Raw genomic sequence first — 23,787 nt, forward strand, 5'->3', positions numbered from 1 at the left:
GGGATCACACCCAAATTACGATACAACCTGGGAAGCGGCAGCTAGGGGATCACCTGAAGGGCTAGATAGCTCAGTTGGTAGAGCGCCGGCACGTTAATCTGGAGGTCGTTGGTTCGAATCCCACTCTAGTCAATTCTTTGTTCAACCAAAAATCATTTACAAATTTACCCAGTCAGTTTCCCTTGTGGTTTATATTGATAAATATAATTTTGTTAACATGGTTTGTGGTGTGGGAGTCACTGAAGTATGATGCAATGTAAATATCCTGTTGTTGATGCAATGTTTTTGAGGCGTTCCATACTTTGGATATTTCGCTGGTACACTGTGTGTCCACTATTATTGTATATCAATGTTCAAGCACCAGCGTAACACACGTGGGGCATTTTCCAAGATGGCAGCGCCCAGCTTCAATCATCTCCAAGCAACAGACTATGGAAGAGTTCATGAAAAACAACATGTTGTGAGTGATCTAAGTTGTTGATTTAAAATAGATTTGAAAAATAAATGTTCGCTTTATATTTTTGGGATAAACAAAACCGGCGATCGCTCTGATCATTGGGATAAATCAGATTATCAAGTTACTTCATCAAACAAAATGATCAACAAATCAAATTCACACACGACCCTCACCCCCCTGACTTGACGATATGATCATGGACGACGGTACAGTTACTGACAGTGACACACTGTCAGTAGTGTTACTGTACGTACACACTCAAAACAACCAGTCAACAGTAGCACTAGTAGCAATACACAAATAATATAATATTTGGAAAAGTTTCCGTATGGCGCCACCACTTTTTAATTCGAAATAAAATAATATAGTATCTAATTTACCTGATTGACATATCCCTTTTTGTAAAAATGAGTGAAAAAGTGGTGGCGCCATACGGAAAGTTATCCTAATATTTGGAAAAGTTTCCGTATGGCGCCACCACTTTTTAATTCGAAATAAAATAATATAGTATCTAATTTACCTGAGTGATATATCCCTTTTTGTAAAAATGAGTGAAAAAGTGGTGGCGCCATACGGAAAGTTATCCTAATATTTGGAAAAGTTTCCGTATGGCGCCACCACTTTTTAATTCGAAATAAAATAATATAGTATCTAATTTACCTGATATATCCCTTTTTGTAAAAATGAGTGAAAAAGTGGTGGCGCCATACGGATAGTTATCCTAATATTTAATAAGACACATGAAGGATCCCACATGAAATGCTGAATCAAAATCAAATGCAAATTGCAAGGTGCACAACACAAACAATCACAAACAATTCCATAAATAATCCATGGTCCATGTTCATGATTATCAGATTATGAATTATTAGAGATGATGCCCCATCATCATGAGCTGGCTGGGTAAACTTTCCACCACCACTTTTTCAATTTTACTAATTTTTACAAAAAAAGAACAATTTATTTATTCGTTGATTGAGACTTTGACTTGAGTAAATTCTGTTGAATGCAAGTTGAGTTAACAAAGCCTGAGATTGTGCTAAACACAACCTTGGCTTTAAAATATAATTAAAAAAATGTTTATATTTTGAAAAATGTCCCTCTTAATATGAAAAGAGGCATTTAATATATTTTTTTTTGTAAGTTTGTGTTAAGCACAATCTCATGTATTTATTTTGTGGTTTGTTTTCTTCTCGTCTTGTATGTTATTTACTGTCAAGGACAGTGTCCTAGACAATCATATAATATTATTTAATGATTCATGAACTTTGAAGTTTTATCTATAGTAACAAAAATTAAACAACTTTACAAGACGAGAAGGAAACAGGCCGCAGATAAATACTTTTTTAATTTAGACTTCTACATCACAGGCAACATAGGCCTACATGTAATGTATATTTGACATTCTGTTTTCATCTTTTCTTTCCTCAGCCGCTACAAGAACTGACGAGGCCTCACATAGAGTCCTTCAACTATTTCCTTCAGGAGGGACTGGCCCTCTCCGCAAGACAAATCCCACCAGTAGAGTTCACTCTCGGACAAGAAAGGGTCTCCCTTGCAATCAGGGTAAGCACAACAGCATACCTTCCAACTGTCCCTATTTTGGAGAATTCCATTGTCAAAACTTGGGACTGTCCCTCATTCTGAAAATCATGTAATAATAAATGCAATTAAAATGTTTGATCCGAATTTGACAACAAAACTTTCCTACAACTTATGACTTTCTGTATGTTGCAAATGCCTGAATCCATTAAAATATTTTTGTACGTGCCCATTTGTGTCTTTTTCCACATACTCACAGACTGTGTGTGTGGGTGCCAAGACACAGATCTGGCTATAGTCCCTCTGACTTTGGTATTTGGCAGGTATGCAACAGGCATGTTATCGATTCAGTGTCTCAAACGAGAGTGTCCTTCGGTTTATGAACTTAATAACACTCGGCCCTCTATACTAATAGTAATACTATTTACATTTACTAAAGACTGCCACAAAGTACCACACCTCCTAGGCTACATTGTACCATTGTTTTTCATTTATTCTGGTTGTGGATAACTTACTTTCTCCCTACATACAGGATGCAACTATCGGAGCACCAGAGGTATCCCACACCAATCGTCATGCAGCGACTTTAAGAGTTTTCCCTTCAGAGGTATAGTTTCAAATAAAATATAAACCTCCCCCTCCCCCCCCCCTAGCAGTCAAGGTAGGGTCATAGATTTGTAAATGGTAAATGCTTCAAACATTAATGACAAAAAAATGGTAGGGAAACAGTGAGTAGTTGGGGTGTCGGGGCTGAGTGGTTAAGGGCATCCGACTCAAGCTCTGGTGTTTCTGATCAGGGGCCAATTTCATAGAGCTGCTTAAGCAAAAAATTTGCTTAAGCACGAAAATAGCTTGCTTATTTTACACATGTTACTGGCCAAAATTTCATGACATATATATTGCTTGTGACTGGTATTTAGCTGTTGTTTACTTAGCATAACAATTGGGTTGAGTCTTGGCCGTTACTCTGATTTTACTAAGCAAGGATGTTTCTGCTTAAGCAAATTATTTTGCTTAAGCAGCTCTATGAAATCGGGCCCAGCAGAGTGTGGGTTCGAGTCCAAGTGGTGTATACCTGTGTCCTTAAAGACACTTGACACTTTTGATAATCCAGTGCCTTAAATGACCAAAAAACGGCAGGGGAACTCTGAGTAGGGTTGTTTGACGAGTCCTGCTTACCGTTTTATTTGTTTATTATGGCCTTGCAGTGTAGACAGCGTGGGACGACGTACCGTGCAAAAATCCAAGCCAGTGTGTCATGGGCCTCAAGCAGTGGAAGAGAAGGAGTCAAAGATATGTTGTTGGGTGATATCCCCATCATGGTCAAGGTGAGATAACAGACTGATTCATGTCCAACCAGGGCTTAGTTTCATGGCTTTGTTAACCGCTGAGCTCTGCGCTTACAATCACCTTTCCTCGCATATGTGCAAACTTTTGTGGCCGAGTGGTCTAGTTCACTGGACCGAAGCTCTGGTGTTGTCAGCAGCAGAGTGTGGGTTGGAATCCTGGTCATTGCACTTGTGCCCTTGAGCAAGGCACTCAGTCAGAATTTCTTCGTAAACAAGTTTAGAAGGTAGTGTATTCTGCTCTACCAGCCTGGCTCTTAGTGGATGATACCCATGCCAACATCCTTCCAAACTGTGAAGGGGGAAGGGGGTAACCCTGTTTCAGCCCCAGGAGTAGGTGGCAACCTGCCCCTTGTGACAGTTGTTTTGGGTCGATAGCCCAAATCGGTTAATGTGTAACCCTCATCTTGAAATGCCTGTCCCTGGCCTTGTGATATCAGGCAATCTCTCATCGATTTATTTATTTTCTTTAAATTATATTGATTGTGGATTATTGACTATTTAATGATGTCGACAATGATGTATTCTCACTTTTTATATTCCTCGTTTGTGATGATTTTGTCTCCAGTCTGACAGATGTAACCTCAACCAGATGTCTCCAGCTCAACTCATCCAACATCAAGAGGAGGCCGAAGAGATGGGTGGATACTTCATCGTTAACGGCATCGAGAGAGTCATCAGAATGCTGGTCATGCCCAGAAGAAACTATGTACGTAAATAAAACACTGTTCACCTCTGATTTAACAAACCAACTAAAACATAATAAAACCATTTTTTATAAGGCGTTTGTCACACCTGAAAGACCTCTCAAAGCGTTTCCAACATTTTTTCCTTTGGTCACTGGGCCTTAACTCATTTCTTTAACCATCTCGGCTCCCTGGAGATTATACACCCTACACCCTGTGCAATAAGTATGCACTACTCAGCTGTTAAAATCAATCACAAGAACCATCTCTGCCCTCACAGGTACCCATATACCCCAGCGTGAAGAGAAGCAATTATAGTTAAGTGTCATGCTCGGAGACACAAGTGTCATGACACTTAGCTGAACAGAAGCACCAGAGCTTGACTGCTCTTATCTGTTCGGCCACAACACCCCGCCTTCACCTTAATATAGATGATGGTGGTGTAATTATATATGTCAGTATTTCTGTTACCAGAAGCATTGAACCTCAAGAGCATTTCACAAAGGGCATTTTTTACAGGCAATTTGGAGGCATCCAACTGCTCTGCATTCCCATGGAACACTTTGGCAGCACTAGAGACATTCTTCTAGCTGTAACTGACCATCTAAGAAAATAGTGAGAAAACTTAAATGAGATTGAACTTTCTTCTTAGAGAACTGGAACCGGTTGCCTGTAAATTTCCCCATGTGACCATGTGACATGGTCTTTCAACTGCAAGTTAACAATTCAACAAGGGTAGCTGTAATACAAGGATTTTTTTGTTAAAGAAATTAATACTATTTTTATTATTGTTTACAAATAGCCAATGGCCGTCAACAGGCCCAGATGGAAGACGAGAGGCCGTTTCTTTACTGAGTTTGGTGTCACCATGAGATGTGTCCAGAACGACCAAACATCAGGTGTAAGTTGGAATGCTACGCTACCTCTCATCTCTACCCATGGAGGGACAGAAGGCCACTGTTGCATTTTCTATAACAGACAGTGTTGTAGCTAGACCAGTTTGTGGTGTAGTGGTGGGCTCTAAATCTTGTTTAGTCCACTAAGGGCGAACGGTTGAACACAATTTTTCATGTTTAGATATGGGGCCATCATTGCTAAAGTGCAATCTACGGGAAATCTGTGCGGGGCAGCATAGTTTATTTTGCTCAGAGTGCTGGGCGAAATTTGTAAGTAATGGGCAGGCCTGCCCGATGCTGCCCACTGTGGCTACAACACTGATAACAGGTTGTTTCCAGGGTAGGGCTAAATGACACCAACTGTTTTGTTTTAGCATAGCTTAACCCGAGATGTATGCATATAGTAGTTGACATGTTTTCCTGGTTTTTCAATCTCTTTTCCTCTTCAGAATTTAATCCTTCACTACTTGAACAATGGCTCGGTCGTCTTGAGCTTCACGTGTCTTAGAGAAATGTTCTTCATCTCTCTAGTAACTCTACTAAAGGTACGTCTGTAGAAAAGGCCGGTTCGGAATTGATGGCTCCGACTACATCTGGATTTCTGCATTGTTTTGTTTAAGTAAAGGATTTCCTTAGAATATTGATGTATGAAATTGTCTTTGATATCTTTTAAGAAATGGAATAATGGTGGTTTGATGTGTCTAGTTAACTTTTATGTTAGATATTGATTCATGTGACAAAGGAAAGGAACCAGACGTTTCCTCTGAGCCTCGTTCTGGTTACATCACTTTGAATTGAGGACAAAACAAAAATATGGCCGATATATTTGTGTCTTAGATCATAATATAAATCTTTTGAACTCTTTTTTTGTTAAACCAACACAGGCTCTTGTAGACACCACAGATCAACACATCTATCATGAGATTCTTAAAGGGAAAGAAGATGACACGTTTCTCATAGGGTAAGACAGGGTACAAGACCAAGACTCTAGATATGGTATTATTTTTAAAATCAGGGCCCAATTTCTTAAAGCTGTTAAGCAGAAAAATCTGCTAAGTTAATTTCGTTTGCACTCTCTTCCGCGGTAAGCGTTCTTTGATTTCAGAAAGAGTTAAGACTCTTCTTTTCTCGAGTTAGGACGAGTTACTGGTCCTAACCCAGGACTAGCTTGACTTTATAATATCTTCTAGGACTAGTCCTTACCTAAGTTCTTTGTGAAATCGAGCCCTGGGTTCTTTTATGGCACTCTAATAATACTAGTACGCAAGACCCACTTGAAGGAAAGTGCAAGTCTGGTAAAGTATCTTGCTTAAGGAAACAAACCCAGACTCTGCTGATCAGAAACACCAGAGCTTGAGCCCAGTGCTCTTAACCACTCGGCCACGAAGCTGCTAGTTTTTTTTTACACCTAACCCCATGTTTAGTTCTTTTTTATTACGACACCTGCAGCTGTGTAACAGAGATGCTCCGCCATGCCCAAGCCAAGAACCTGACTACACAACAGAACATCTTAGACTTTATAGGAGAACAGTTCCGCAACAAACTGAGAATGCCGGAATGGTATTCGACTGAGAAGGTGGCCAAGTTCCTCCTCAAGCAACACATTTGCGTCCATCTCGACTCTAACTCGGACAAATTCAATGCTCTGATGTAAGTGCAAGCCTGAATGCTGTTTTCGAAAGGGCAATGACACCAAGGCATTTTCTTTCCTGATAAAGGACACTCTATGAGGATTTTGCAATATCTACCGGAGCATTTTAAGGGCACCAAGGCAATGATCAGGGGGCATGGAGGCAATCGCCTACGATGTATCCGTGAAGTATAAGGCCTGGTAGTAGTATCAGAAGTTTTAGATCCGCTCTTTGAGGCCAGTTCCCTTCTTTGTGTTTCTATGGCAGTATGTTTAACCCTCCTACTGTTTGACCATTTAATATTCCATTTGAAGGATAGATGCCAGACTTTATTTGACTCTTGTTGCATTTCTTCTCTCGTTGTTTTGATCCAGATCCAGTATCAAAAGTAGAGTGCATTATAATAATTAGAGTCCCCAGCACCACACACCTGCAACCTATACATCCCTACATAGGGAGATTGATTGCAGTATCGATCCAGATCCAGTTTCCTCCAGGAAACTATTTTTCTTTGTCCGAGGTCACTGCGCTCCTACTGTTTGACTATTTATTATCATCCACTGTGGTTTTGAAGGATAGATGCCAATCTTTATTTTACTCTTATTGCCTGCCTTTTCTCGTTGTCTCAGCCTGATGGCCAGGAAACTGTTTTTCTTTACCCGAGGTCACTGCCCTCCTACTGTCTGTTTGACTATTTATTATCATCTACTGTGGTTTTGAGTGATAGATGCCAGACTTTATTTGACTCTTGTTGCCTGCCTTCTCTCGTTGTCTCCTCAGCCTGATGGCCAGGAAACTGTTTTTCTTTGCCCGAGGTCACTGCGCTTCGGACAATCTGGATAGCCCCATGAATCAGGAGGTTCTCCTTGCAGGTCACCTCTACCAGATGGTCTTAAAGGTAATCTCAAGATCATCATTAATAAATGAAAAATAATAAAAACAATAATAATATCGAAGTCTTATATAGCGCACGTATCTACCAAACAAGGTACTCAAGGCGCTGAGTATTTACAAACTTTCAGAAAGATAGGTTGCAGTGATGAATTCTGAGACCCAATTACGTAGCACCTTATAATGGCGCATACATCAGCCACAGCCAGGAACACCGGGGCGAACCCCTTCTCTTTTTGATAAGTGCACTGGGTTCTTTTACAAGCATTACACAACACATGCGACCGACGGCTTTCTGTCCCATCCGAAGGACGAAGCAATGGTTAAGTGTCTTGCTTAAGGACACAAGTGTCACGGCTGGGGATTTGAACCCACACTCTGCTGATCAGAAACACCAGAGTTTGAATTCGGTTGAATTTACTCATTGAATTTATATTGCGCTCTCTCTAAGATCAGCCTGTTTGAGGGTGCATAGCAGTTGAAATTACGCAGAAATGTTTTAAGAAAGTAAGCAAAAATTTAAATCAACGCCATACACTAATAATAATGGATGGCTTCTTATATAGTGCTCAAATCTGTCACTCAGTGGCACTCAAGGCACTGCAACAATCAGTATTTCCCTGAAAGGTATTGTGGAGCTATATTTTTTCAAGTAAGAGACCATTTTCTGCATATACCACCATGTAATGGTTTACAAGGTGCTGTGGCGCAATATGCTGCCAACCAAACCAGGAACACCATTTCCAAATTTGTTTAAGCATTTTAGCTCTAAGATGTAGACAAGCAACTTTTGTTGGTAAACTATAAGTTTTACTTCTTTACAAATGGAAATATCCTTTTAGAAGAAAAAAAAATAATAATTTCTTCTAGTATGTCTAGAGGAACATAATGATCAACATTAAACATTGTATTTTTTTTTTCTTGGCAGGAAAAAATGCAGAATTGGCTTGTCGGCCTTCGTTACGCTTTAGAGAAGAAAGCTACAAATGCTGCGACTAATTTCATTCTGAATAACGGTAAGAATTTAGAAACGGTCTTTCAGCAAGGCACTTTACCATTAATTGCTCCCCTTCAACTGGATGTACATGTGTATGTAATCTTAATGTTAGTATGTTAGCAGTCAATAATAATAGTGGCTTCTTGTATAGCGCTCATTTCCGCAATTCAATGGCGCTCAAGGCTCTTTAATATTCAGTATTTTCCTGCAAGGTATTGTGGAGCTAAGTATCAGACCAATTCCTTTACAAAGCACCATGTACTGGTAATGGTTTCGGGGTGCTGTGGCGCAATATGCTTCCGATCAAACCAGGAACACCAGGGCGCACCTCTTTTCCTTTCGATAAATGCACTGGGTTCTGTTACATGTATAACACAACTCAAAGAACCTGGTTATATATCCCATCCGAACAACGCATCAATAATGGTGTTGTGTCTTGCTTAAGGACACAAGTATCACGACTGGGATTTGAACCCACACTCTGCTGCACCAGAGCTTGAGTCTGTTGCTCTTATCCGTTTGGCCACTTGGCTTATTTATAGGGCTATTTGGTTTTAGAGTGTACTTTGTGACAATAATTTATTGATATTTCTTGATTTCATTCGCAGCATCTGTCTCCTTGGCAGTAAGGTCAGTCAGTGACTTAACAAAACCTATGGAGTATCTACTTGCAACCGGTAACCTTGCTTCAAAGACTGGGCTGGGACTAATGCAGGTACCAGTTAACAGATATCAAATAATTAACTACAAGTTTTTAAGATTTGAGGCATTGCATGGTGAGGTATCAATGTATATTTGGTTTGCGGTAACACCATGTGTGTATCTACTTGCCAGGTAGAGTTGTTCTTACGGAACTGTCTTGCTTTATTCTACTGCCGCGGAGTAGATAATCGGAGGTTGGAAGACTTCTCAGTTCTGAAAAGAACTGTCCTGCTTTTAACTATTACTAGGGCGGATGGTATAGAAATTAGACTGGACTACTACTTTAGCTTATAGGATAATTAACTGTACTGCCGCGGAATCAGTTCTGATCTCAACGTTTCCACTAGCTTGCTCTAGTCATCGTCCTGACGATGACTAGAGCAAGCTAGTCGAAACGTTGAGACCAATTCAGCTAAAGTAGTAGTCCAGTCTAATTTCTATACCATCCGCCCTGGTAATAGTTAAAAGCAGGACAGTTCTTTTCAGAACTGAGAAGTCTCCCGAACCTCCGTTTATCTACTCCGCGGCAGTATAATAAAGCAAGACAGTTCCCTAAGAACAACTCTACCTGGCAAGTAGCTACACACATGGTGTTACCGCAAACCAAATATACAAGTTTTTAAGAGTTATAAATACTTTTCATGAGTCAAAATATACTTATGTACGAATTTGAGTAAATTTGCAGTACGAGTACAGGCAACATGCTTGTGTGAGTACAAGGGCTTTGCCGTAAAATATTTGAATCAATAAACAAATTTGTTTGTTTCAGGCATCTGGGTTGACTGTGGTTGCAGACAAGCTGAACTTCATGAGATTTGTCTCTCATTTCCGCTGCATCCATCGTGGGTCTTTCTTTGCGCAGATGAGAACCACGTCTGTCAGAAAACTACTGCCAGAGGCTTGGGGTAAGGTGTTATAAGTCTGGCAAGACGGCTTTGTAGATTTGCTGGTCACCTGTTCCTCCTCACCACTCACTGGCTTGGTATTTTTTAGCTATTTCGATTCTTTCTTTTTTTTCTTTTTTTTTCGTATTGACTTGTATTTCTATATTTTTATGCCAGTGTAAAGTCTAATAAAACTAAAACTAAAAACTAAGTGGAGATTTTCTGAAATAATTACGTGAAAATTGGTTTTAGTAGTGGTGTGGGAGGGGCATTAGTAGTCAGGGGTGGGGGGTGGTAAGAACTTCATCTTATTACTCCTCAGAATGGATCCAATGGACCGATCCGGCCTGTCAATCAAACTGTGCGCGTTCACCCATTTGACCAATCACAGCAATGGTTGTGTTCGTACAAACTCGGTCATGCGTGCGCGTATATTTGGCACGCGCGGCAGAATCGTGCAGAATGTCATTGGGAGTGCTCGTACCCGGGCCCCGTGTCTTGCTCACGTGCGCGGTGGGCGAAGCTTAGTGGAAAGCCGGAACAGTCCATAACAGGCTCCCTCTAGAGATTGGGCTTGAGTTTTAAAAGTTTGATTCTGAGAAGAGTTGTGTTTTCTTATTAGGGATTATTCTTCGAAGACATAATGTTCACTCCGGATTTTCGGCGATAACTCAAAAACGCGACCACCTTTTGAGATGAATGTTTCAGATGTTGCTTAAATTGTGTACATCTACATTTAAATAGGAATAAAACAATTGAACGGTTCCAGAAACCAAAAAGCTTTTGCCTTTAAGGCCGGATACTTCACAGAGGCAATGGAGGTGATTGCATCCATGCCCACTGGTCATTGCATTGGTCCCCTTGAAATGCTCTAGCAGAAATTTACAATTTCCTCATAGGGTGCCCTTTACCAAGGACAAAAGGCCTTGGTGCCCCTGCCCTTTCAAAAACGAAGCATACAGGCCTGATAAATACTTTGTTTTGATTAATGTATGAATATCCGATATCATCTTAACAGGTTTCTTGTGCCCTGTCCACACCCCTGACGGTGCCCCTTGTGGCCTTATGAACCACCTCTCCGCATCGTGTCAAGTAACCAACACCCAACCGATGACGTCACACCTGCCCCGCCTCCTCGCTAACCTCGGAATGGCCCCTCTAGACGGCCCCGCCCCTGCAGCGTTCGCAGACTGCTATGAGGTCGTTCTGGATGGGCGTGTCGTGGGAATGGTTGCTAAGGATGTGGCCCCGGAGCTTGCCAAGAACCTGGGGACCTTGAAAGCCAAGGAGGAGAAAGGGGTTGGTAGTTTACTTAAATCAACCTGCTGCCATCTTAAGTCATATTTCCTGTATACACTAGTTGATCATCTAGTAAGGTTTTTTTTTACAAAAAGGCACCAGCATAATTTTTCGACAGCGAATCTAAGGCCAGGCCTCGAAATAATCTACGGCACCCACAGCATGTGCCGTGGTGCACTGTACTTTTTCTGTGGTGCCCGTTGCAAGATTCCAATAGTCAGTTTACTGGTGCAGTCTTCAGTCCAACACATTCCAGTAACTCAACACTCCAAACTGTTGGGCTCCGATTATGGTGTTATCTCTGATCGTATGTAAAGCATGTTCAGTTTACAAGTGCAGTCCTCGTTCCAACAGAAAAAGAAAAAAACATCCATTGGTTTTTTATAGTAAGGGAGTTGTCACAGTTGTACTTGTTTTGTGGATAAACGTTTCTCTGTGTATAAAATATTATATTTTAAGTTCAATCTCTTTCATGCTAGGTTCCGGCCACTTTGGAGATTGTCCTGGTACCTAAGACGAAGCACGCCAGTGAATACCCAGGCCTCTTCTTGTTCTCAACTCCAGCCCGGTTGATGAGACCAGTCTTCAATCTGGCCACCCAATCCACGCATCTGATTGGCTCCTTTGAGCAGGTGTATATGAACATTGCCGTCACGCGCAAAGAAATCCACAAAGGGGTAAGTGATTTGAACTTGGGCAAACAGAAAATAGAATGGATTGTAGCAGACTAGTTAAGGCCTAACCAACTTTTAATTTCATTGATTATTTCTGGTTGTGAAGCCAAGGAAAGCAAACTTAGTCCGAGTATTAGAGCAAAGAACCAAATGGAGAGAAGACAATGAAAGGAAGTCTCAGTTTTAGATGTGGGAGAAAAACCCCAGAGAATTATACCTGGGAAAACTCACACAGTCAGGCAGGGACTTCAAACTTACATCCATGTAGTGCCCCCAGTGGGATTCAAAAGAAATTGAATTTTTGGCGCAACCTGAGCAACAATAATGAAGACGGCAATCTGGCTTCAGAAGATGATCAGAGTGCACTCGGTGATAACCCTTTTGTTGAATGCCATTTTTGTATGATTTCAGATAACAACCCACTTGGAACTGAGCGAGGGCGGTATACTCAGTGCTGTTGCGAGTCTTACGCCATTCTCGGATTTCAACCAGAGTCCTCGTAACATGTATCAATGTCAGGTGAGTTGTCTAACTCAAATTATATGTAGTTATGGAGGCTTGATTGGTGAAAACAGTCTGGCAGCGTGTAGCAAAGTAGTACTCATTGCATGCAAACAGGGAACTAGACAAAGATGAGGGCAGAGTGGTGATGGTCAGTAGAGGGCGCTGTCCACACTGGTGTGCTTTAGTGCAGCAAGTTTAATCTACAAACACCATGCTCCTCAACATCCCTTGTTCTAAACACACTTTGGGAGACCGTTCTTTTTCACATGCTGGACCATTTCTTTGGAATGCTCTCCACTGAACCTCAGACTAGAAGGCACTCTCTCCAGCTTCAAAACCAACCTGAAAACTCACTTCATGCACTTAGCAGAGCTCTTTTTCTATGCGCCAGGTGGGTCTTTCAACCAGATATGGCACTTTACAAATGTTCATTTCTATTTCATCTTATTACAGCATGCAAAGGAAAGATAACATTTTCCTTTGTGCCGGTAACTCTTTGAGTCGGGCTATGTCCCATAGCCTTAGATCTCAAGGGTTTTTCTCATGACCCTCCCTGTTCCCAAAAGTGCAGCCCTCTGCAACAGATTTATCCTCCCGTTTCTCCCCATTTCGTCTAGATGTTTCCTCATGGCTTTCGGAATGTTGCCAAGCACTCCAACACCCATGGGTATTTTAGGATTTGACTAACGACACCAAATCGCACCTGAATAACCCAATTGTTTCCATATTTTCACAGATGGGGAAACAGACCATGGGCACACCAGCTCACACCCTACAGTTCCGTAACGATCATAAGATGTATCGTCTGCAAACGCCGCAGTCCCCTCTAGTCAGACCCCACGCCTACGACAACCTCAACTTTGATGATTATCCACTGGGCACTAATGCTGTTGTGGCCGTCATCTCTTACACTGTAAGTTCAGGATATTTTGATATTGTTGTTTATAAAACCCCTTACAAATATTCTGCCTTTGCTCCTCAGGAAAATTGAACGCCCTGGGGATCACCTCGGGAGGAGTCGTAGTTTTATCCACAGTACTTGAAGCAGTCAAATTTGTATATTAGCTCATTTTACAATAACATATCATTGTGGTTTACATTAGTGCCCTGGTCATTGGGTCAATAACATTCCTTCAATCTTCCTCAGCTCCCTGAGGAGTACAAAATAGGGACTCGGACCCACTTCCTGATGATTCAAGCACCAGAACTCAAGTTTTACGCTCTAAATCGCTCAGCCATGACACCCTACAAGAGTGAAGAGTTTTAGTTCAAGTCTTTTGATAAAACAAAATCTCCCATATCTGTTTTTCTCAAATTGGGCCTTCTTCAAAACAACCTGTCACAAGTGTCTGTGAAAAAGAGACTCAATGCCACGACCTCTTTAAAAGTGACCCACCCAGTGCTACAGTGTTTCTAAAAAGTCAAAAAGTTGGGCCATAACCTTTCTAAAAGTGACATCGAGTCACAACCAAAATGACCTTTAAAAGGCTACATTGAACTTTGACCTTTCCAAAAGTAACCCAGAGCAACAATCTTTTAAAAAGTATTCTTGAGCCACAACCATTAATCGTTTTCGCTGTGTAGGGCTACGACATGGAGGACGCCATGATACTCAACAAGTCATCGGTTGAGAGAGGGTTCGCTCACGGTACCATCTACAAGACAGAAGAAATAGACTTGAGAAAAAAATTTGACTCGCATCCGACTAAAGTCATACTCCTCTTCGGTAAGATTCAATTTTGTTCTTTTTCTTCTCCGACTCCACCAGGGACAAATGCTTTGGTTTAAATTCAATGAAAGTGTAAAGTTCCGAAAAAATGTACATGGCATTCAAAATCTCATCAGGATTTGTTATATCATTGGCGCAATCTCGTCTATCTGGCAAAAAAAACTACGTGGGACACTGACTGGCTAAGTTGTTAACTATTAGGGGTTGAACAAGGAAAGATTTACTCGCAGGATTTGAACTTTTGACCTCTGGATTAACATGCCGTCGCTCTACCAACTCGGCTATTTAGCTCTAATAACAGCAGTTTTTCTATTTTGTCAATAACATTTTCCATGTTTTTGTTTTGCCTTTGACTTGCACCCCTGTCGTAGTCCCGGCATACCTTCTGCCCAGGTTATAGTTAATAAGCAGGATGGTTCTTTTCCTGAATTCCAAAAATCTACTTTGTGGTAGTAGAATATAAAGCAAGACAAGTTCTCAAAAGACATTATCTACCAGGCAAGTAGATACAGACATGGTGTTACCACAAAACTATATATTGATACCTCACCATGCAAGCCTAAAATCCCATATTAATTAGTTTTGTTCTGCACTGTTTTACATCAAGGTTCTGATATGACAAACACAAGAGTTCAAGGCAAGTTGGACATAGACGGACTCCCACCCATCGGCACGGTCCTAGAACCAGGAGATCCGTTCTACAGGTATGTAATGTGAATTTATTTCCTGCCAAATTCCATAAAAGGACCACGCTATCGGCCTGTATCGTTACCGCACGGCCAGACCACAACCCGGCCAGTTTTTTTTACCTACTCAATTCACATTTATTTCCATACTGTCAGAAATACAGCATTACAGAGTGCTCATACATTGTACTGTTATACATTGTTGAAGTACCCGCTGCCAAAACATAGGATTCAAACTGCCTCTAGCCACTGGGCAATCTCGGTAGTCTAGTTGGTAAGACATTGCTCTAGAATTGCAAGGGTTGTGGGTTCGAATCCCACCCGAGTAATATGCAGGATTCTGGAAAGTACTGAGTATACAGTGCTAACACACATTGGTGTAAAGGTACAAAAACAAAATTCATATTCTTGATCCCCGATGTGTAAGGTTTTTACAATAAAAAAAAGGAGCAGTATGGAGGCCCTATTGATAAAACCTCTTCGCCTACTCATGTTTTCCCTTTCTTTCATCTCAATCATAGCATGTTCAATGTGGAGACGAGAATGTACAAAGTTGAGACATACAAAGGAATGGAGACGGCAGTTGTTGATAATATTAAAATGACGGGAACTGATTTTGGGCTTCAAGAATGCCAGAAAGCTTACATCCAACTCAGAATACAGGTGAGTTGAGGTCCAAAAGTGGATATCAGTTTGAAAAATTCAGCAGAAGTCTTAACAAATATTTGACCCTTCAGCATCAGGGTTTGGCAAAGTATGGCTTTATCCATTGTTATGTTTACTTCTGACACCACTATGTTTTGCTTTATGCTGCGACTCTCCTTAAAGTATTGCTCTGTGTTTGTCACTTTTTTTTCTTTCTCAAAAACTTGTCATCTAATGAAGCTGAAACCTCTACAGGTAAATTATGTTACATACATCTTCATTCACAGTGAGTAAGGATTCATGTCATGGCCAAGAACATAACCTACAAAAGTTATCAAAACCCTTTAAAAGTAACTTTTTCATCTTCTCCATAATCCAGAGGAATCCCATCATTGGGGACAAGTTTTCCAGTCGGCACGGACAGAAGGGTATCTGCAGCCAACGATGGCCGACAGAGAACATGCCGTTCACTGAGAGCGGGATGACACCGGATATCCTCTTCAACCCTCACGGTTTCCCGTCACGTATGACCATCGGTAGGTTCACATCCCCCTTTGGCCAAAGACAATGTTCAGATATTTTACCGGATTTCAGGTTTATTATTATTAATTGATTAAACATCCAACAGCACAATCTGCGTCAATGACAGGAGTAATAGGAAGCGAGAGGCAATTTCAGTTTTAGATGTGGGAGATAAACCCTAAAGGGGAAACCCACGCAATCAGGTAGGGACTGAAAACCCAATCCACAAGACTCTGAGTTGGGATTCGAACCAGGGTTCACAGAGGTGAAAGGCAGGGAAAGAAACCACTTGATCCATTTTGTTCACCAGTATTAAACCAGAGAAAGTAAACCACAAAAAGTTACATACGTAAATGAAATTATAGAGATGATTAGGGCGCTCTACCAACTGATCTATCTAGCCCAATGTCGGTCTCTCTATTTTGTCAATATCCATGCTCGTGGAATGCCAGTCAGAAGCCATTCAACCATTAACTGCCGCATATCCAGAGATCACATAAATTATAGAGATGACCATAAAGTAATTATAATACTTCAGAGGGATCCATTAATTTGAATGTAGCAGGTTTGAGTCCACCTTTTGGGTTCAAATTCAACTTGACTCCTTTTGTCTTGTTTGCTAGGTATGATGATCGAGAGCATGGCAGGGAAGTCTAGCAGTCTACACGGCATGTGCCACGACGCTACGCCGTTCACATTCTCAGAAGACGAGCCGGCTGTGGATTACTTTGGGAGACTTCTCAGGGCAGGTACGTTGCTCTACCCCACACAAAAACCAAACAAGACGTTAGTTTGTATGAGAGAGATTGGTTGTTGCCAGCTTCATGTTTTTAGCTCCTTGTGGGAGTTTGCCGAGTTCCCTTGTTGGGAACAAAGAAACGAACACCCTTACAAACTCTTGATAACTGTTTGCCAACCTTGCAACTCTTAGTACAATTTTTCAGCTAGTTGACAAACCATGTGAAACCAGTTAACCTCATGGGTTGTGTAGGGTGTGTCACTCGTCACTGTTTTCATGAAGAGGCAATTCTTTAAATTATCACACGTTTTGGCAAATCGGGATTATTTTTACATTTCCCAAAGTTTCCAGTGCTACATGTTTTATTTCACTGATAACACTAATTAGCAAAAGGACTTTACCAAACTCACACTTTTCTGTTTGCTCTAACAGCCGCACTTTGATTGCCAATTTTAACATTGTATCACATAATGCTGGCAAGGGGCGTAAAACAACTATTCTGCAATTTTAGTTTTTATATAAGAGGGTTAAACTGTAAAGGTTTTTTGTTTTGATGTGAGATACATCATTAGGAACTTACACTTGTCTCGTCTTTGTTGTACAGGTGGTTATAACTACTACGGTACAGAAAGAATGTACAGTGGTGCGACTGGCGTCGAGTTAGAAGCGGATATTTTCTTTGGCGTTGTCTACTACCAGCGACTCAGACATATGGTGTCTGATAAATTTCAGGTATACTTAAAATTTTTCCAAATATTAGTTCATAATAACCTTAAATGAACATTACAGAATTGGTATTAGAAGCGAAAATCGTGAAGATCACAGATTTACATAAAACGAGAGGCCATTAATTATACTCCTTTTGTTTTTGTGGGTAGTTTGCAACTGCTCGTTCTACACACTCAGGTGTAAAACAGTTTTCTACATTGATGATCCATTGGTCACATTACCAGAAAGATAAACAAAAATAACAATAATCATCCGAATTGAATAAAATATTTCATTGGAATAAACTATAAATAGTAGTAAACTTGCAGGTACAACCATTTTATAATTCTCGTTATAGGGAATGTTGGCTCTGAAAAGAGCCGGTTTGTTCTCAACCTTTTGAACAGTATACTCTGCTCGTCTAAGGAGAGAGAAGAAGTTGTTGTCATATGTAATAGGAACTACTTAAACCCCCAGTAGTATTGGATGTAAGAGGTCAGGAGACCACGTTTCTTCTTGCAATAAAACAAACGGTACAGAATCACTTCATTGACTTTTGTTTTCCTTTGGCCCAGGTTCGTTCTACTGGACCCATAGACATCTTGACCCATCAACCAATCAAGGGGCGTAAAAGAGCAGGTGGTATCCGCTTTGGGGAGATGGAAAGAGATTCCTTACTCGCTCATGGAACATCCTTCCTCCTTCAAGACAGACTTCTTAACTGCTCGGACAAGAGCATGGTATGTAGGGGGCGGGGATAAGTGATACTGAGTGGATGGGGGGGGTTGCTGGATAGGTGGGAATTTTTATGTGTGTAAGCGTTTTGAAACCTCTTTCCTTCTTCAAGACAGACTTCTCAACTGCTCAGACAAGAGCATGTTATGTAGTAATAAGTAATAGTAAAGACTTGTAATGCGCACACATCAACCCTGCTGGGTGATCGAGGAACAGTAAAACACAAAAACCCAACGAAAGACACGATTAAAGAAGTCATTTTGAAAACCTGTGACATGAGATAAGTTTCGAGAAGAGACTTGAATGTTGTGGTGCAAAGACAAGATCTAAGATCAAATGGTACGGAGTTCCAGATGCATGGCGCAGCTGAAGAAAAAGACCTGTCACCCCAGGAGTGCCAAGACTTGGGTTCATTGAGGAGAATCATGGAACTGGATCGGAGTGTAAACTTGAAGTAGTTCTCATATATAGTGGGGAGCCTTGCCATTAGGTGCTTTGTGGGCAATGTGATCGGCTACTTATAAACATGACCACGTTTTGAAATGTAATTTGTACATGTTAGTTTTATTGTATACATGATTTATATAGGATTCTATTTATAAATGATTCAAATAATAGGAACAGTTCCAAACACCAAAGCTTTAATTTGCCTTTAAAGATGTCTCTCTCATTTTATCTCTCCCTATAGAGTCACATATGCACAAAGTGTGGCACCATATTGGGTGTCAACCTTGACAAACCAAAGGCAGACCAAGATGACGATGGACTGAACAGTGCCCTCTTTGGCTCAACGCAAAAGTGGACATGCAGTGCGTGTCAGTCGGCCGACAATATCGATGTCGTGACGATACCGTATGTCTTTCAGTATCTCGTCGCTGAGTTATCGGCGATGAACGTCAAAGTCAAATTGGATGTAAAATGAAGCGCTTTTTCTCGGCTCAACTCCAAACTAGACAAGAAGATGTGGTATAAAGTAGTTAAGTCTGTCCCCACGTCCCAAGCCAATACGGCTCATCAGTCCAATATTTATATCCAGTTTCCTTGATATTAAACAACTGAGAATATTTCTATTCCCCGTGGTCAGGATTAACTTAGACAGGATGCCAGTCCATCGCAGTGTTCTCCCTGCTCTGCCAGTGTCCGTTTGAACTACTTGGTGGAGAGAAGCAATTAAGATAAAGGACCTTGCTGAAGGATACAAGTGTCGTGACTGACCAGGCCAGGATTTGAACCAACAATTTGTTAAGCACGGAACTTCAGTCCACTGCCCTATACCACTTGGTCATGACACCCAACTGATTTAGTGTGCCAGACATGTTTATGTATGCAGAGTTAGGGAGCGTCTCAAAAGTCGGAACGGTAGGAACGTTCTTTTTGGATCGCAAGAGTATCCCCGCCGCTTTACTTGGACCGGTCCTTTGGACCGGGCCAGAGCGATCTTTTGGATCGTTTCAAATGCGTGACTGCGTCCAATCTCATGCTAGAACGTTCCTAATGTCATGATGTTGAGATCCTGCGGGCATATGCCTGCAGGAACGTTCTTTTGCGCTAGGAACGTGCCCGACTTTTGAGACGCTCCCTTATCCATGTCGATTGTAGCCATTAATGTTGACATTCAATTACACTGGCTTGCAACTCTTCAAGTGATCAGCTGATTTCGTCTTTTTCTTTTCAAAACAGTGCCATAGAAAGCCGCCCATTTCCTCTTTTTTTCCAACTAGAAAGTTGCATGTCTGATTACCATTCTGCTGATTACACGGCCAGTCGCAAAAACAGAATTGTACACATTTTCCATCTGGGAGTCAGGTACAATTGATTCCAGTAATGTGGTAGAATTCTGTGACAGCTGCGTTTATCGCAGAAAGTCTAACAGCTATTTGCACAGGGCATTTTTAAAGGCACTGGACACTATTGGTAAATGTCAAAGACTAGTCTTCTCACTTGGTGTATCTCAGCATATGCATACAATAATAAACCTGTGAAAATTTGAGCTCAATCGGTCGTCGAAGTTGTGAGATATTAATGAAAGAAAAAAACACCCTTGTCACTCGAAGTTGTGTGCTTTCAGATGCTTGATTACGAGACCTAAAATTCTAAATCTGAGGTCTCGAAATCAAATTCGTGGAGAATTACTTCTTTCTCGAAAATTATGTCACTCCAGAGGGAGCTGTTTCACACAATGTTTTATACCATCAACCTCTCCCCATTACTCGCAATAAAGAAAGGTTTTATGATAATAATTATTTTGAGTAATTACCAATAGTGTCCATTGCCTTTAAGTTTGTACTGGAATATTACAAAATGAGCAACAATGCAACGAGCAAAAGGCGCCCAAGTTGCCTCTGTGAAGTACCACTGACTAAGAATGTGCCTGGCATACCATCAATATTTATGATATCAAATAGTGTCGAAATACAACCCCAGAGAATGTCAACGTTTCATGATAATTATTATGTACTAAATTAATGTATGTATTCACGCTAAATAGAATTGAATATTACTTTTTCTGAAAGTAATCAATTACTGCCGATGATACTTAGACTTTCATATTGTTTTACATTAAAAGAATGGGTACTATTGTGCCATTCTAGAGAATATATCCAGCTTGTGTAAATATGAAGTGACTCCGGCTACAGCTAGAGCATCTTCAGTGATCCAGCCATAGCCAAAGGATTTGACCACGATGGGGGCGCTGTTTGTACTCATGAAAAAAAATCATAATTAACGGCAGTTGTGCACTCCCTCTATTTTTTGAATGACCAAGAAATGTACCATAATTATCTGGCAATTTAGAATCATATTTGATTTGAAATAAAGTTACACACTTCATTCAAAAGCAGTCTTGGTCTCGGTTTACTCAACAAAATTACTCTTGACCCATTTTTGAAGAGGTCACAAACGGGCCTTGACATGGCCTTTCTTCCTGCAGCTGTGAAGCTCTGGAACAGCCTACCATCATCGGTTATCTCAGACATTACTACCCAGGGCAGTCATTCAAATGTAGAGTAAATAAATACCTTAAGTAACGTCCTGTTTTACGGCAATTATGATTGCCGGTGAAGCTAGTTGTTGTGTCTCTCATCACTTTCTAGTGAGTGAGGCATAGTCCAATAACCAATATCTCCTTTCTTTTCTTCTTGTTTTTTTTTTATTGTGGAATGGTATGTTGAAACAAGCTCTTAGCTATCCCTATGGGATATTATGCTTGTCTTTTCAGGGGGCACTCCTTAAAAGACAAAAAAAGGAAACGTTTCACCTGTAGTTCAATTTTGTTGACTGGACTTATGGGTTCCTTATCCTCAACAAAAAAAAACGCACAGTTTCACGAATATGTTGGGCGATTTGCCGTCGATTTTGATAGAGATGAGTTGTAGTTTGGAAATCAAAGTAACATGTAAATTGGTATGACTGAAAGTTCAAACACGTCAAAATACAGTGGGCCTACCACGGAAAGTGGTCGTTAATTTTAGTCGAACGAAACGAAAAACGTTGGTAATAAAACATTTGTTGAAGATGTCTAAAAACCGCTACCACCTTTTGAAATGAAATGAAATGTTCAATGGTCAGTTCTACTGTATTCCTTTACACTGGTGTAGAACCAATACATCGGACGGTTCCAAAAACCCAAAAAGGTATACTTTGCCTCAAAGACCAGTATTCTCGTACGTTTTTTTATGCTAACATCTATTTTGAATAAGTATCAGAAGTGTTCAGTACATTTAAGGAAACGAAATAATAACTTCAGTGCCATGTGTTGCAATTGATACCATGTGACGACCGTAATGTGTGAAAATAGCCACACGGAGACCGGACTTCCTGCCAGAAACAATTTTAACACAACTCAATAAAAGATAGCACGACATTTTATATCTTAAAACTTTTGGTAAACCCGGTATAAGTACATCTTGCCGTATTCACACGATCAAACACCATGCGAGTCTGTATGCTTGTAACTGCACCTACATAACGCTATCGGTATTTTGGTAAACAAGGAATTATATTCAATACAAAAACATAAGGGTAAACTCCCAATTGCAAACTGTTGTGTTGCAATTGTATTGACAGGTTTGACTATCGCTTCAAACTATCGCTTCAATGCCACTTTTGCGTATTATATGTTCGTCCATACTTCACAAACAGGAGGACTTTTTTTGTAAGCTTTTTTTTTAAGCTTTTACAACTACATTCAATGCAGCAGCACGAAGTGGGTTTCTTTCACAGTTCCATAACACATGATTAATGATATACTGCTAATCTTGTCATTTGTATGGAACTCAAAAGTCATAGAGCAATTGATGATCCTTGACATTCATTGGCTTTGTTAACCTCAGATTCTAAATCTATGGTCTCGAAATCAAATTCGCGGAAATTTACTTCTCTAAATATTTTGAATAATTACCAACAGTGTCCACTGCCTTCAACTTTATTATGCAGCGTTTTTGAAGTTAAATTAGCAGGACTTTGCATGTTTTTTTTTAAAGCTTTTACAATTACATTCAAGACTGCAGTATGAAGTGGGTTTCTTTCACAGTTCCATAACACATGATTAATGGTATACTGCCAATCTTGTCATGTGTATGGAACTCAAAAGTCATAGGGCAATTGGTAATCCTTGACATTCATTGGCTTTGTTATTAGTGCAGCGGTTTTTAAGTTGAACTAATAAGATTTTGCAGGTGTTTTTTTTTCTTCTTCAACGTTTTTCCATGAATGGTGGTATACTGTCATTTGCCAACCTTGTAATTTTGTAAACCTTTAACATTTGTTTTGTTATGCAGCGTTTTTTGAAGTTAAACTCGCAGGACACAATATGGGGGGGCGGGGTGCCTACATCTGTTTACCTGTCCGATTCTGAAGTTAAACCAACAGGACATAATTTATGCTTACTGAGTATTTTGGGGGCATACGTTTTCTTTGAGGGCAGCGTTTTTTGAAGTTATACTACTAGGAAAGAGTTTCTTCTAGTGTTTTTTGTGTGTTATGACTCGGCCAGAGTACAACTGCAGAAAATCATGCTAAGCCGGTTTACAGATAAGGCCTTTTAACCCCCACTTAAGGTCCCGTATACACGGAAGCGTGAAACGACAAGATGACACGCGAAGATATCTTCTCTTTTCCAGGTACAAAAAACAACCAAAAACTGATGAAAAACCATCATGTTAGTGTCCGGGATTAGTAAAGCAATTTGAAGCACATTTTTATGGAATTAAAAGTCCTATAGTGCCTTCGAGAAACCTTAGCATACATTTGTTTTTAAGCAGCGTTTTTGAAGTTAAAATAGCAGGATCAAATACTTATTTTTTATTTTTTTTTTTTTGCCTACATTTGCTTTTGTCTGTCCGATTTTGAAGTTAAACCAGCGGGACAGAATTTATATACTTACTAGGTATGTTTGGGGGCATACGTTTTTTTGGAAGGCAGCAGCGGTTATACTGAAAGGAGAGAGTTTATACTAGTGTTTTTTGTTGTTATACCTCGGCCAGAGTACCACTGCACAGAGTATCATGCTTAGCC

At 40.5% G+C, this 23,787-nt stretch overlaps 1 protein-coding gene and 1 non-coding gene across 2 annotated transcripts; both read left to right on the forward strand.

Annotated features, from left to right (window-relative positions):
- The first annotated feature begins 349 nt into the window (after positions 1-349).
- Positions 350-21,109, forward strand: LOC139948986 (DNA-directed RNA polymerase I subunit RPA2-like). The gene is made up of 25 exons (XM_071947369.1): positions 350-460; positions 1,889-2,023; positions 2,532-2,606; positions 3,208-3,327; positions 3,914-4,054; positions 4,834-4,932; positions 5,377-5,472; positions 5,812-5,888; positions 6,377-6,577; positions 7,339-7,456; positions 8,378-8,465; positions 9,055-9,161; positions 9,918-10,053; positions 11,051-11,331; positions 11,811-12,008; positions 12,417-12,524; positions 13,246-13,422; positions 14,094-14,235; positions 14,846-14,942; positions 15,446-15,587; positions 15,949-16,105; positions 16,715-16,840; positions 17,435-17,562; positions 18,114-18,278; positions 18,962-21,109. The coding sequence occupies exons 1-25, from the start codon at positions 350-352 to the stop codon at positions 19,193-19,195; spliced, it is 3,459 nt and encodes a 1,152-aa protein (XP_071803470.1). The 3' UTR covers positions 19,196-21,109.
- Trnas-aga (transfer RNA serine (anticodon AGA)) lies at positions 15,181-15,255 on the forward strand. The gene has a single exon. It is a non-coding gene; the product is annotated as a tRNA-Ser (tRNA).
- Positions 21,110-23,787: the final 2,678 nt, after the last annotated feature.

Source organism: Asterias amurensis, chromosome 16 (genome assembly GCF_032118995.1).
Source record: "Asterias amurensis chromosome 16, ASM3211899v1".
In the NCBI taxonomy this organism is placed as follows: domain Eukaryota; kingdom Metazoa; phylum Echinodermata; class Asteroidea; order Forcipulatida; family Asteriidae; genus Asterias; species Asterias amurensis.

Bases quoted from the DNA above. Each gene is read 5' to 3' on its own strand.
- LOC139948986 (XM_071947369.1), top strand. From the start codon at position 350: ATGTTCAAGCACCAGCGTAACACACGTGGGGCATTTTCCAAGATGGCA. The intron at 3,328-3,913 runs GTGAGATAACAG...TTTTGTCTCCAG, and splicing joins ATATCCCCATCATGGTCAAG to TCTGACAGATGTAACCTCAA. The intron at 5,473-5,811 runs GTACGTCTGTAG...AAACCAACACAG, and splicing joins CTCTAGTAACTCTACTAAAG to GCTCTTGTAGACACCACAGA.